The 15,961-nt window shown below is 42.4% G+C and overlaps 1 protein-coding gene across 2 annotated transcripts in view; it reads right to left on the bottom strand.

Moving 5' to 3' along the window:
* The window catches only part of stim2b (stromal interaction molecule 2b), a 163,535-nt gene extending 158,228 nt beyond the window's left edge, over positions 1-5,307 (bottom strand). Inside the window, exons 1-2 of one of the 2 annotated variants that reach the window (XM_048532391.2) lie at positions 4,694-5,307; positions 4,079-4,255 (exon numbers count right to left, since the gene is read on the bottom strand). In XM_048532391.2, coding sequence (XP_048388348.1) covers positions 4,079-4,229 — 151 coding nt within the window. In that variant the 5' untranslated portion in view covers positions 4,230-4,255; positions 4,694-5,307. Of the gene's footprint in view, positions 1-4,078; positions 4,256-4,693 lie in introns of those variants that run through there. The other variant, XM_048532408.2, reaches the window with a different exon arrangement.
* Between the last annotated feature and the right edge of the window lie 10,654 nt (positions 5,308-15,961).

Raw genomic sequence — 15,961 nt, 5'->3', positions numbered from 1 at the left:
TGTGTGCGATAATACTTCTGGGTTGAAAAAAAACAATCAAAAAGCAAATCCAGTGACCTTAATGGGCTTTGAGTGTTAACCATTGAGTTGACTACATGGCTGATTACTGGTGTTAGTAAAAATGGGAAAAACAAAAAGTCATGGTGATTTTTTTTGGCGGGAAAGCTGCTCAGTTGGAGAACCTTGGAGTACAAAAACATAAAGCAAAACAGAGGAAGAGGATCCACCTTACAGAAAAATTTAAAGCACACGCAGATGGTTTGCACTGCCCTTAAGGGGCTTTGCTTGTATATATTTAACTGGCTACACAACTGATTATTGGTGGTAATTAATAGTTTATAAAACAAAGCAGACCCAGTGGTTGTGGTTAGTATCATATAAAGAAAGACAATAAAAAGGTCCACAGTAATTTGGTGGGAAAGTCATTTGGTAGTGTGTGATAGCATTTCTGTCATAAAAGAAAAGCAGACCCACAGTCTTGTGGCACAGTGGAAATGTCTCTATCTCTGAGCCATGAGGTCTGGTTTCAATTGCTCTAGAGGTGTGTAATAACATCTCTGAACAAGTTGATTAGAAAATACAGTATACCAGGCACAACTCTCCCAACCTCACCATCACTTTTGATCACTTGCATTGCCTATACAGAGTTTTGCTTGTAAACATTAAATTGGCTACACTACACAGGTGTTTTACCGATGGTACATAATACTGTAGTTTTAAAAAAAATCAGTGATTTGGTGATGGGGAAACAAGTTGTTCAGTTGTGTGCAAGAGCACTTCTGGATATAAACAAAAGAAGGAAAAAAGAATAGCAGACCAACTCTCCCTACCCCTCTCTCATCTGATAGTTTGCATTGCCCTTAATGGGCTTTGTGTGTAGATGTGCTACCCAGGTGATTTACTGGTGGTGGTGGTTAATTGTTGAAATCGAAAAAAGGTCATGGTGATTTGGTGTTGGGAAAAGAATCGTTCCGTTGTGTGTGATAGCACTTCTGGAGATGTAAGAGAAATTAAACAGAGCAGTGGCTCTATTTTAGTGTTCAACAATAAACGGTGTTCTTTTTCAGTCAGGTTTCCTGAATTATTACACCTTTATTTATTTTTGCCTTGGCTTGGGAGAGACAAGCTGGTGTTTACTTCTCACCTACCTTATCACTGAGGCGAGAAGCCTGATGTCTAGGGGTATCTGCTGGCTAAAGGCTTTGACTGTCTGTCATGTTATAAATCATGGAGGCATAGACAGACTTGATAGCCAGAGACTGTTTCCCAGGGCAGAAATGGCTAGCACGAGGGGTCATAGTTTTAAGCTGGTTGGAGGGAAGTATAGAGGGGATGTCAGAGGCGGGTTCTTTACACAGAGAGTTGTGAGAGCATGGAATGCGTTGCCAGCAGCAGTTGTGGAAGCAAGGTCATTGGGGTCATTTAAGAGACTGCTGGACATGCATTTGGTCACAGAAATTTGAGGGTGCATACATGAGGATCAATGGTCGGCACAACATTGTGGGCTGAAGGGCCTGTTCTGTGCTGTACTGTTCTATGTTCTATGTTCTAAAACCAGAAATGACACTGCTCACCATAACGGACCGGACAGTATAAATTCCAAGTGGAGTAGCGATGTTATTCTACTTCGAAGGTTCCACTGATGATGTCACCTAGAACGGTGACAAAACCTCTGACATAAACAAGCCAGCTCAATGAGCTAGTCAACAACTTCACCCACAACCCGAGCTACAGATTTTTGCCAGTACTTTAAATATCAAATGACTTTAGGACATCTTATGCTCTTGGAAGACACAGTATAAATCCAATCCCTCCTCTGTCTCTCAGCATCTCAAAGCCCCTTACATTTTTTCCCCAATTTTTTTATTATTTATTTCAGCCAAACCTCTTCCTTTTGTTGTAAAGCTCAATGATCCTTCACTATTTTACCTACTCCCTTTTCCAGTCACTGTCCTAGTCATTTACAGCAATTAAGTCCTACTTAAGACCCACATAAATACATTGCTGTGGGTCTGGAGTCACATTTAGGCCAGACCAGTCAAGGATGACAGTTTCATTCTCTAAAGGGCATTAGTGAAATAGATGGATCTTTTTTCCCTGCAAACAATCAACAACTGTTTTGTGATCATCATTAGATTCTTAATTCCAGAGTTTTATTGAATTCAAATTTCACCATGTGTTATGGTGGGTTTTGAACCCAGGTCCCCAGAATCTTGCTGGAGTGTGAGATTAATAGCCAGTGATAATTCCTCTAGGCTGTTGTCTCCCCCAAATGTAATGCCCTCTCTAAGACTTAGAAGTATTCAATGAACCACAGGCCACAGATTATGTTCAGTCTTATTCATTTTTCAAAATGTATTTCAACCTTTCTATGACATGAACTGTTGGATAGTACCTCATACATGCAAATGAAACGTTGTTTGTTGTTTCAATACTGTCAAAAAAACCTGATATTTATTACTGCAAAACTTAATTTTTATGCCAATATTAATTCTATATTCTACATTATTGACAATAGGAAAATCACTGCTAAACTATGGTCACAATGTTTCTCCTATTTAATCTGAGCCCTTCTTTCTTTGAACCATTTCTTTGGTAGTCTATCGAATTGAGATCTCTTGTGCAAATATTGGAGCTGCCTTGCTATCACATTTTTAAAATCACCATTAGGATATAAATACAAAAAAAAATTGGTTTGGCTGATAAACATTTGTTCTTGTATATGATGTGGTCAGGATTGGTTAGGCCAGCATTTATTACCCATCCCTAACTGCCCTAAAAAAGGGCAGTGGCAATGATAAGGACCGTGATAAGTCATCTTTTGCAAATTATCAGGGACAGCACCCACTTGTGGTTTTCATGGTAAGGTGCAAACCCACGATATTAGTTAAAATCTTGAACTCTTAATATAATGAAAACTATGAGCAGATTGTTGTTGGTGAGTAGCAAGACACCCAATTGCACATATTAGTATGCAGCAGCACCCTAATTATTGTGTCAGCTCACCTCATTAACATGCAGTTTCCCATTCTCCCACCTGCAGGATAGAAACTAGATGGTGACAATTCCCGACATAATAGTCAGAGTGCCAACTGGTGAATCCAGCTCGCTGCTTGACCCTCTAGCTCCCCATCCTCCACCGTTATCACAGGACACACTGCAAAGGCTGCAACCACACACGCCACTTCTCCATAAGACTACAACAGCAGGATGCCAATTTTCCTCTGTCCAAAATGTCTGCGGCAACTGACAGGAACCATGCAGGGCAGCTATGGACTACTTGTGCTTGACAGGGTGCACAGCTGGCCTTGAAAGGTGGTGCCAAGAAGCCAGGGAACGTCCTGGCAATGGGATGACACAATGGGCATTGGTGTAAAATAGAGGCATGGTGCATAGGTCATGAAACAAGTTCAGAAGATAGTGAGAAAAATCATTAGGGCTCGCTGAGAGAAACCTTCCATGAAACTCACCAAAATGAGCTGATTTCTGGTAAGATTACATATTGAGGATCAAGAATAGGTCATTCAGCCCATTGTACCCCTGCCACCAGTGAATGTGACCTTCCTTGTGATTAATTATACCATCTCATTCACCACTTCTAGATTACTTTATGTGACTGTGATATACATTTCACTAAATTGCTTTACACTCCGCACCATTGAAGAAATGCTCTGAACATTCTCAGATCCAAAGTTAATGAGCTCACTCTTCTCCACACTGAAGTCAGTCATACTTGTACCCACTCATTTAATCCTACAGAGGTACATCGTTTTTATTCAATTACTACAGAAGTGACATTGATAATAAATAAACAAAATTACAGAATTCCATCGCCCACATACATTCGCAAAAATCCAGAAACATCTAGAATAAAAAGCGTTCAGCTTTACACTGGCAATAATCGTCAGCAAAATCTTGGGGGGGGGAGGTGGGTGCTGCCTGCTTGCCTTGTATCATTGCTTTACGCCATCCTCAATTGAATTGGTTAAAACAAACTATTTCAAGCAATTGTCGGGGAGATTTGATGTTCATCAAGTTCAGCACCCGAATACTAAAAGTCCAATAGGTTGGAGTTTACCTGCAAGGCTGTCCGGATCTCCCGGTTTTGGATCCGAGTAACCCTCGACGTTAGAGTCGGTTGGAGGTCCGACTACCAGACTGAGACAGGCGGTGGGAATGCAAAAACGAATCCACATCAGGGCGAGGAACACGCATCGGTTCCAATCCATCCTTAGCGATAGCCCGGCCAAGTACCCTGGAAGAAGCAGCGCGGAAATAAAAGGCGATGAATATCAAAAGGCATAAACTCCTAGAAAGAGCAGTCGTTCAGTACATGCGAGTTTAGGAAGAGGTGAATGTTAAAAATGCAGCAATTGTTACATTGCAACAAGTAACCAGTGGTTGGAACGTGCCTTGTTGAGTCACAATGCGGCCGAATGTTGTCCAGATCATCCCGGGTTCCAGAACAGAGGAGCCGCATGCCATGACCCAGCGGCCAGGCGCCGCTTCCGCACCAGCATCAGTAACATGAGGAAAACCCTTCCTCTACATTCCCTTTCCCCACCACCACCACAACCATCACTGTCACGCTACCGTCGATCGGCTGTTTCTGAAGATCCGACTCAAAACCTCCAACACAAACCGAACGATTGCAAAGACCTTCGCTTCAAAAACGAATACTCATGCTGCTCACCTTCGAAGAAACAAACCAACTGAGCGGCGCTTTTGCAATTGGTTCCAGGTCCGGTATTTACTCTGTGCGCAGATCCTCACACCAGAACTTCAAACAGGTCGTCATCTGCGGGAAGTTAATGGTTGGTGAGAATTGAAGCTGCATTGATCCGAGGTGGGGGGGGAGGTAAGGAAATGGTGGGGAAGTGATGCCGGTAACCGGGTGGCGGAGCTCTCCCTTTTTGACCACCCTGGATCTGAAGTTGCAGGCACTCGGAGTCAGACTGCCGCAGGAAACTGCTGCTCACACCCTCCAACTGTAAACTACAGAATCTGCTTGTCTCCCACCCACCCCCGACACACGTAGCATCTCTTTAGATAGCGTCTCGTCGCCTTCGTTCTCAGCAGAAACTTTATCTGCCTAAGCAGGGTTCCTTCCCCCTCGCTCTGCTATAGCATGGTTACTTTCTTTATCCAGTTTCTTGGCGTGTTGGCGGGCGGGAGGGTGGAGGAAACCAGTGTGCAAATATGTGACATCAGCAGGGGGCTGTGTGCAGTGCAGCTGCGTGGCGCTGCGGCTCTGCACGGAATCCTTTCGGAAAGTGAGAGGGTGTGTGTGTGTGGGAGGCCAGCCTGAGCACGGCTCTGCGGCGGGGAGGCGGGATAGAGAAAGTGGGTGAGGGTACTGCTGCAAACCCGGGGGCGGGAGGCGTTGCAGGAAGCGTTAAGAACTCGCCGCACAAACAGCAGATTCTCGCCCCTCCTCACTTCTCGCTATTGGTTGCTTTGTCACAACATGGCAGCAGCCTATTGGTGTAGCAAGGGGATCATTTGAAGCCGGAGGCGATCCATGGTGTGAAAGATCCTCCAGCAGTTTCTTCGTGTACCGCTCAGGGATCTGGCTTGCGGCATTTTCCCGATGACTCATAGCTGCTGGAATGGTTATTTCCTCAGCTGCACGAAATACGGAAAGGCAGAATCTCGAAGGAATTCTTTGTTGTGTTAGTGCGCATGCATCCGCCCCGCTTTTCGCTGTCAGAGACTGGAAATGACAATCAGTCTCAACAATGTTATGATAATCAGCATTGCAGCGTGTGTTAGGTCCTGCAGCACATGTTCACCACGGGTTCTGGTAATATTATGTTTTGGAGAATATTCTTTACATTCAGAACAACTCTCTTTTGAGCTAGTGCCCACATTTCTGCAATTTGTCTTTAGATCAATATGTACTTTTGAACATCCACAGAAATAATATTGAAGGATCATAGCCAACATTCAAGTTTTTTAGTGTTTTTTAGCACCCTTCCTTGGAGGAGAGATGATGGTTATGCAGGTAACAGTTCATAGAAACATAGATAGCAGGAACAGGAGTATGCAAATCAGCCCTTCAATCAGGCCCACCATTCAATATGATCCTGACAGATCAAACCAACTAAGAACCTGTTCCTACACTCTCGCAATACCTTTTGCTTCTTTTAACCCTATTAACTATATTTAACATCATGGAAACTTCAGTGTTTTGGCACAACTATTTTCTGTGGCAGAGAATCATCTTGCCTTCAATGGTCATAACATTGAGTTGGAATGACATGTTGCGGCTGTACAGGGCATTGGTGAGGCCACTTTTGGAATATTGTAAACAATTCTCATCACCCTTCTATAGGAAGGTTGTTGTTAAACTTGAGAGGGTACAGAAAAGATTTACAAGGACGTTGCTGGGACTGGAGGATTGTAGACATAGGGAGAGGTTGAATAGACTGGTGCATTTCCCGCCAGAGCATCAGAGGCTGTAGTGACCGTATAGAGGTTAATAAAATCATGAGGGGCATGGATAGGGTGATTAGCCAAGATATTTTCCCTCGGGTAGGGGTGTCCAAAACTAGCGGACCTAGGTTTAAGATGAGAGGGGAAAGATTTTAAAAGGACCTGACGGGTAACTTTTTATGCAGAGGGCGGTGCATGTCTGCTAGAGAATGTGGTGGAGGCAGGTACAATTACAACATTTAAAAGGCATCTGGATGTGCATTGAATAGTAACGGTTGAGAGGGATATGGGCCAAATGCTGGTAAATGGAAATAGGTCAGATTGAGATGTCTGGTCAGCATCGATGAGTTGAACCGAAATGTCTGTTGCTATGTTATATGACTCTATCTCAGTCCTAAATGGTCTACTCTGTATCCTTAGACTGTCTCCCATGGTTCTGGACTGCTTAGTCATTGGAAACATCCTGTGCTTACTTTGTCTAGTCCGTTATAGATTTTTTTGAGACTCCCCTTAATTTTCCAGCAGATAGAATCATAACCGATCCAGTTACTCTTCATACATCTGTCCTGCCATCAAGAAATCAGTCTGGTAAATTTTTTGTGCACTCGTTCCATGGCCAGACATCATTCCACAGATGAGGAGCCAAAACTGCGCACAATGGTCCATGTGCGGGCTTAACCAAAGACCTGTAGAATTGCAGCAAAGTATTCCTGTTCCTGTGTAAAAATCAAAAGAACTGTGGATGCTGTAAATCAGAAACAAAAACAGAAGTTGCTGTAAATGCTCAGCAGGTCTGGCAGTATCTGTGAAATCAGAGTACTTCTCTTCACAGATGCTGCTAGACCTACTGAGCTTTTACAGCAACTTCTGTTCTTGTGCTCATTTTATCGCTATGCAGGCCAACTTGCCATTTGGCTTCTTCACCACCTGCTGCACCTGCATGCATACTTTCAGTGACTGGTGTACACAAACATCCAAGTCTCATTGTACTTCCCCCTCTCCCAGTCTATCACCATTCAAATAATAATCTGCCTTCTATTTTTGCTACTAAAGTGGATAACCTCACATTTATCTGTCATGCATTTTCCCACATATTCCAAATCATAGTGAAGCATCTCTCCATCCTCCCTTCCATTCAGTTTTGTGTCATCTGCAAACTTGGAGATGTTACATCTAAATCCCTTATCTGAATAATTAATATTTTCTGTCCAAGCAATCATCCCTTTGATAGACCCACAAGTCACTGCCTGACACTCAGAAAATGACCTGTTTGTTTATACTCTTTGTTTCATATCAGACAACCAGTTTTCCATCCATGTCTACGCTACCCTCAATCCCACACTTGTTAATTTTACATCTCTTATGTTGGACCTAATTGAAAGCCCAAGTAAACCATATCCACTGGCTGCCCCTTATTGACTCTATTATTTACATTGTTGAAAAATTCCAGTAGATTTGCCAAGCATAATTACCTGTTCATAAATCTATGCTGACTGTGTCCAATGCGTTCAGATGGGGGAATCTTCTTGGCCCACCTTTGCTAATGACTGAACAGACTAATCCTTGAGAGAGAGGTTCTGCCAAAAGTGCTGGACATGCCTTAGAGTTTTTTTTTAAGTCTGTTACTGATACTGTTGTTGGAGAAATAGCAAAGGCTTCTGTGTTATTTTTAAGACAACATTACTTCATTCTTGGTTTCCTCTAATTTGCAAAGCTAAATTGTGCTTATAAATGATCAGGGTTTTCCAAACAATCTTTCCAGAAAGCAAGCATTTTTTTGGTTACAGAAAAGAGCCACAAATGAAGACTCTCCCGCACATGCTTTGCTATTTAAATATAACCAGAGTAATCATTCAGCTTTGAAATTTAAGTGGTTGCTGTCTGTTGCATTTCAGTTCCTTGGATCACTTCATTTCAAGAACATAAGAATTTAAGAAATTGGAGTGGCAGTAGGCCATTTGGCCCTTCAAGCCTACTCTGTCATCCAACAAGATCATAACTGATCTGTTTGTGAGTTTAACTTGAGTTTAATGCCTGGACGCAGAATTTTTTTTTTGCATTATGGTGGTACAAAACATTTGGAAAGGGCTTCTGCAGTTCATGAAGAAATTGCTGAAGCAGTGCATGATTGCAAGTGTTAAGTCCTGGGCAATGTTCAGGCTTGTGCCACACAAGAGCCAAGGAATAACCATTTCCAACAGGAGATCTTTGACATCCAAAACCATGACCGTCATTGAATTCCCCAGCATTAATACTTTGAAGATCTGTTAACTAGAAACTTAACTGGACCGGGCATATTTATTTAAAAGGGAATGGAGTAAAAAGTGAGTGTATTTTGCTAAAAACTGGACAAGTCATTCGAGATAACAAAGTATGGGGCTGGATGAACACAGCAGGCCAAGCAGCATCTTAGGAGCACAAAAGCTGACGTTTCGGCCCTGGAACCTTCATCAGAAAAGGGGGATGGGGAGAGGGTTCTGAAATAAATAGGGAGAGAGGGGAAGGTGGACTGAAGATAGGTAGAGGAGAAGATCGTATGGGTGGGGGGGTAGGGAGGAGATAGGTCAGCCCGGGAAGGGCAGACAGGTCAAGGGGGCAGGATGAGGTTAGTAGGTAGGTAATGGAGGTGCGGCTTGAGGTGGGAGGAGGGGATAGGTGAGAGGAAGAACTGGTAAGGCAGGCAGGGACGAGCTGGGCTGGTTTTGGGATGCAGTGGGGGTAGGGGAGATTTTGAAGCTGGTGAAATCCACATTGATACCATTAGGCTGCAGGGTTCCCAAGCGAAATATGAGTTGCTGTTCCTGCAACCTACAGGTGGCATCATTATGGAGGCCCAGGGTGAACACGTCGTCTAAGGAATAGGAGGGGAAGTTGAAATGGTTCGTGACTGGGAGGTGCAGTTGTTTACTGCGGACCGAGCGTAGATGTTAAGTCATTAGTTAGTTTTGGGCAACCTGATTAAGGAAAGATATACTGGCAGTGGAAACTGTCCAGAGTAAGATTGACTGACTCAGTTTTTATACAGATATGGAAGGACTGACTAACAAGGAGAGAATAAGTCGGTTGGGCCTATACTCATTGGAATTTACAGGAATAAAAGGCAATCTTATTGAAACATACGTGATGCTTTGGGGAATTGACAAGATTATATGTGAAAAGGTTGTTTACCCTTGTGAGAGAATCTGGAACTAGAAGGCATCATCTCAGAAGTAGGAATCAAAAATTTAAGACTGAGATAAGGACATTTCTTTTTTCCTCTTAGATGGTAGTAAATTTGCAAAATTATTTACTACACAGGACTGGTGATGCTGTTCGTAAGTGTTTTCAAAGCTGAGAAGGACAGTTTTAATCAGTGAGGGAATTGAATGGTTAAAGGGAAAACACAGGAACATGGAGTTGAGGATTATCAAGTGTTGTGGGTAAATCACCACGAGTTATGTTTAATTTGGTTACTTACTAAGAAATCTCAAGAACTATCAGGCAGTGAAACAATGATTTAAACTTTATTACATGTAGCAATTAAAATAAGACCCCCCCAGTAAACAAATTAAGCCTCACAACTCAATTTGGCAGTGCCTGGTTAATATGGTGGAAGTTAGCTATGATTCCAACAAAAGTGTCCGTCTCATGAATTGTCCAGATTCGATCCTTGTACAGTGATGTTCGACAAAGTTCTGCTGCTGAATTATTGTGGTGTTGAATTTTTATGCATTTTTCTGTCTTTAAAGTTTGTGATGTGACATTATTGATGATTCAGTAGATTCCTTTATCCCCAACACTGATTCCATTTCTGGAGAGCTCAAGTCTATAGCTTGCCTTCTTATCAGAAGTAGCTCCCCTTCTCCTTGTTACACTCGGTCTTAATAGTTTGTTTGAAACAGCTTGTCCTGCAATTACCCCTTTATTTCAGGATATTCCTTCTGCAAGCAATCTTAATTGCCCATTTATACTCATCCAGATTATCAAGCAGTGTTACTATCTCTTTCCCAGGAAACAGCTTGTTTATGTTGTTTTGACTCCTTCATCGCAACCATGCTGGTTAATCAACAAGTTGCTTTTAATTCCTTTATAACAGCTCTGTACCATTTTCATCTTGAGAAATAATTTATTCCAGAAAGTTATTGCTGATTCTTTCAATCCATGAATATATTAAAGTTCTGAAGTTTACATTATCACACAGGCCAGCCATGATCTCATTGAATAGCGGTCTTATAAATATTGTATCTACAAGCACAGGTCAGAACTTGGGTATTCTGCAGTACAGGACTCCCTCTAAACTCTTAAAACACAAGTCAGCAGCATGATTGAACATTCTCCACTTCTGTGGATGAGTACAGCTCCAATAACCCAAGAAGCTCAGTGATATCCAGGACAAAGCATTCAGCTTGACTGGCATCCAGTGTATCACCTTGAACAATCACAGCCTCCAACATCAGCAACAGTGTGCACCTTCTGTAAAATGCACAGCTGCAAGTTGGCAAGGTTTCTTTGACAGTACTTTCAACACCAGAAGATGCTACTGTCTATTGGAACTGCAGGTGCTTGGAAACACCATCACCTGTAAATTTCTTTTCATGTTGGGAACATTTAAGAGACTGCTGGACATGCATATGGTCACAGAAATTTGAGGGTGCATACATGAGGATCAATGGTCGGCACAACATCGTGGGCTGAAGGGCCTGTTCTGTGCTGTACTGTTCTATGTTCTATGTTATGACCTTCCTGACTTGGAAATTTATTGGTGCTGCTTCTTCGTCATTAGATGAAAATCCAAGAACTCAGTGCATTGCAGCACTTATGAGTAACTTAATCACACAAACTGCAGTGGCTGAAGAATCAGCATTTTCCCAAAGGCATTTGGGGATGAGCAATAAAAACTGGCATTGACAGCAATGCTCACATCTCATCAATGAATAAAAAAGTACTGGCAGTACAATTTGTAGAATACAACCAAATTCTAAACCTGATTTGGCCTTTTCTTTAATAACAAATTGCACTTATAGCATTTTTGTTCATGTTATTTTGTATCTCCATCAAATAAAATCTGTCAAATTTAAGTATTACTTGCCTAAAATGTACAAAGTACTATTTTGTGCATTGTATTACAGTCTTATGAGTAAAATGGGGTGATTAATAGTGGCAACAAACAATCCCTTTCAATAATTTTTAAATGGATTTTTCATGCAATCTGGGTATTGCTGACAAGACTAGCATTTTTTCCCCATCCCTAACTGCCCTTGAATTATGTGGCTTGTTATGCCTTTTCAGAAGGCGTATCAGAGGTAAATCACACTACAGCAGATCTAGAGTCACTTACAGCAGACCACATAAAAATGGCAGATTTCCCTTCCGAGGGGATATTGGTGTATTAGACGGACTTTTATGGTCAACATTACTAAAATCGTTCTCAATTCCAGAATTCATTGTCGGTAGTTACTCACTAATGAGTATTATTGTCCACTTATTGTCATTCAGTGTCACTGGTCGTGGGTTCTGTGGGTCTTTATGTGACTGATGAGTCTAGCTCACAGCCACCTCTCCGACCACACATGCCACTGCAGTGTTTCCAGGAGGTGGAAATTGTCCTTTCCCTTGGGAACATTGGTGTTCCTTTCTCTGATTCCTTTTCTGTGCTAACTGTTTCCAAGGGTGTTCTCAAACAATTGTGTCCCTTCATACAGGAACTTCTTCCAAGTTAGTTTTTCTGAATGAGGATTTCCAACGTATTGACATCTATGTTGCATTTCTTAAAGAAGCCTTCAAGGAGTCTTTGAAGTGTTTCCTTTGTCCTCCTCTAATTCAAGTGCCTTCCTTGAGTTGGGTGCAGGCCTTTTGTTTAGTAGTCAGAACTCCGGCATCCTAAGTATATGGCCGGCAAAATGGAGTTGGTTTTGGATGATCGTGGCCTCTATGCTATTGCTATTGGTTGCTTCAAGGATCTTAAATGTTAGTATGCCTGTCCTTCCAGCTGATGCAGCCAGTACATCTCAAACAGTTTTTGTAGTACTTAAGAGTCTTGAAGTGGCTTTTATACATTTCAGAGTCATATAGAAGTGTCAGAAGGATCCTGGTATACACAAGGCTCTTGGTATCAAAATGGAGGTCACAGTCAATGAACACTCTCAATCTTAAGCATCAGGAGGTGGCAGTCATAGATTGGATCTCTGCATCACTGTCACCATCAGATGAGCAGTGACTTCCCCTGAAAGGAGGGGTGGACCATAACTTGATAGGGAATGGGTTGGTAAAGGGTTTGAATCTTTTTGAGGTTGAAGCTGAAACCAATTCTTTGGTATGTTTCCGCAAAGGCCTGAAGATTCTCTTCCGTGAGAGCAACAGTGACACTGTCATCCATTTCTTGAAGTTCCCCAAGTAAAGCCAGTGTTATTTCCTTCCTGGTGTTGAAAAGCTTTCTGTCCATCTTGTAGACAATGTTCACACCAGTGGGAATCTTGTTCTTGGCAAGATAGAAATGGTGGCAGTGAAGATGGAGAAAAGGCTCGACCCCTGTCTTGACCTCACTGGATTTGGTTCGATTGATGAAGGCCATGTAGAATGGCTGGTGCTGTTCCTGGCATTTCTCTTGGAGTTGCCAAGCTGTAAAATTCATGTCCATTGTTCCACATTTTGGTTGGAAGTCACACTGGCTTTTAGGAAGGATTTCCTCCAAGACTGGGAGAAGGCACCTAGCGAGAGTGATGATCTTCTCAGTGATGGAAAGTAGGGAGATTCCTTGGTAGTTCCCACAGTCCACTTCATCTTTTTTTCTTGAAGACAGTGCAATGACAGCATCACAGAGATCAGCTGAGATTTCATTTTTGTCCTAGACTTTCAGGAACAGTAGATGGAGATGATGGGTAAGCTATTTCAGAATTATTCAGAAATAGTCCAGTGATATTATCATTAAAAAATTGTCTCCTCCAAATTAACATGCTCAATTTACTGATCACTACGCGGTCTCCAGAATGAGGAGATCACATGCATTATGGGTAGCTGCACTACAGAATACTTTGTTTGGTCAGTAAGTCATCAGACTCCAGTTGTTTTAATTCTTTGATTTGCTCCCACTGTAACCTTCCTCCTTTCAGTCTTTTGCAACATTCCAGTGAAGCTTAACAAAAGCTCCCTTTCCAACTGGAAACTTTACAGCCTTCCAGACACAATACTTGAGTTCAAAAGTTTGAGATCATGACGTCAGCTCCCATTTTGTTTCTCCTTCCTAGTTTTATTTTGTTTTTCCCCTTGTTTCTCTTTTTCAATATTTTCTGCTTTCATGATTCCACTGTGCACACCTCTGATTCTTTAGTTGTCCCATCACCACTCCCTTTGATCAGCTACCATGAAACTTTATTCTCATTTTATTCCTGTTCTTTTTCCCTCGATCAGAGTCACTCCCTTTCCTACCCTCACTACTTTCACTTGCTTAAAATCAGGTGCATCTCTGTTGAAAGTTCACTGAGCTGAAATGCCTAGTTTTGTTTCAATGGCTGTAAATTGGGAGAGGGGATTATGCAATGGAATCTGGGTGTCCCTATGCATCAGTTGCTGAAGGTAAGCATGCAGGTGCAGCAGGCGGTAAAGAAGGCAAGTGGTATGTTGGCCTTCATTGCGAGAGGTTTTGAGTAAAGGAGCAGGGATGTATTGTTGCAGTTATACAGGGCCTTGGTGAGGCTACACCTGGAATATTGTGTGCAATTTTGATCTCCTTTTCTGAGGAAGGATGCTTTTACTCTTGAGGGAGCGCAGCAAGGGTTTACCAGGCTGACTCCAAAGATGGTAGGTCTGACGTATAAGGAAGGATTGACTAGCTTAGGATTGTTTTCGTTGGAGTTCAGATGAATGAGGAGGAATCTCATAGAGACTTATAAAATTCTAACAGGATTGGACAGGGTAGATGCAGGGAGGATGTTCCCAATGGTGGGTGTGTGCAGAACCAAGGATCACAGTCTGAGGATTCAGGTTAGACCATTTGGGACAGAGATGAGGAGACATTTCTTCACCCAAAGAGTGGTGAGCCTCTGGAATTCATTACCAGAAGTAGTGGATGCCAAAACATTGAATGTATTCAAGAGGCAGCTAGATATAGCATTTGGGACGAGTGGGATCAAAGGTAATGGGGAGAAAGCAGGATTAGGCTATTGAATTGGACGATCAGGCATGATTGTAATGAATGGCAGAGCAGGCTGAAAGAGCCGAATGGCCTCCTCCTGCTCCTATCTTCTGTGTTTCTCTAAGTAGTGGATTCGCCAACTTTAAGTACATTTAAGTCATCATTGGACAAGCATATGGACATACATGTAATAGTGTAGGTTAGATGGGCTTCAGATCAGTATGACTGGTCGGCACAACATCGAGGGCCGAAGGGCCTGTACTGTGCTATAATGTTCTATATCTATATCTATCTAAGTTATTTCAACTGCTGTTCTTGCAAATGCTACCACCTTTAAGAACTAAAGCAAATCCCAGGAGCAAATAGAACAAAATTATCACAAATTATGCTGATTCGATGGCTTGAGACTTTGCCTAACAACATCGGCAAGTTGTGGATCTAGAATGGAAATGTGAGTACTCTTGTATTTATTTGGCGATGCCAATTGGTGACGTAATGTAAACCATGCTAAAAGTTCCTCTGAGCATATGACAGAAAATCAGATGACCTGTCAACAGTGAAACAGGCATCATAGAATCAGAGATATACAGCGCAGGAATACAACCCTTCGGTCCAATTTGTCCATGCCGATTTAAATGAATCTAGTCCCATTTACCGGCATTTTGCCCAAACCCTTCTAAACCCTTCCTATTCATGTGCCCATACCCTTCTAAATATTGTGATTCTACCAGCCTCCACCACTTGCTGTGGCAGCTCATTCCATACAAGCACCACCCTCTGTATGAAAATGTTGCCCATTGGGTCTCCTTTAAATCCTACCTCTCCCACCTTAAACCCGTGCCATCTAATTTTTGACTCTCCCATCTCAGGGAAAGGCCTTGACTATTTACCCTATCCATGCTCCTCATGATTTTATAAACTTCTGTAAGATCACCCCTTAACCTCCGACACTCCAGGGAAAATAGCCCCAGTCTATTCAGCCTCTCCCTATAGCTCAGACACCTCAACCCTGGCAATATCCTTGTAAATCTTTTCTGAACCCTTTAAAGTTTCACAACATCCTTCCTATAGCAGGGAGACCAGAATTGCACGTAGTTTTCCAAAAATGGCCTGACCAATGTCCTGTACAGCGGCAACACGACCTCCCAACTTCTATACTCAATGCACCGACCAATAAAAGCATGCATACCAAATGCCTTCTTCATTATCCTATCTACCTATGATTTCACTTTCAAGTAACTATGAAATTTTTTGTTTTGCTCATTGCTGGCTAGGCAGCATTTATTGCCCATCCCTAATTGCCCAGGTACAATTAAGTGTCACCCACATTGCTGTGGGCCTGGAGTCACATGTAGGCCAGACCAGGTAAGGATGGCAGTTTGCTTCCCATGAGGACATTAGTGAACCAGATGGATT

Source organism: Stegostoma tigrinum, chromosome 1 (assembly GCF_030684315.1).
Source record: "Stegostoma tigrinum isolate sSteTig4 chromosome 1, sSteTig4.hap1, whole genome shotgun sequence".
In the NCBI taxonomy this organism is placed as follows: Eukaryota; Metazoa; Chordata; class Chondrichthyes; order Orectolobiformes; family Stegostomatidae; genus Stegostoma; species Stegostoma tigrinum.
This window is presented reverse-complemented; position numbering and strand designations above follow the sequence as displayed.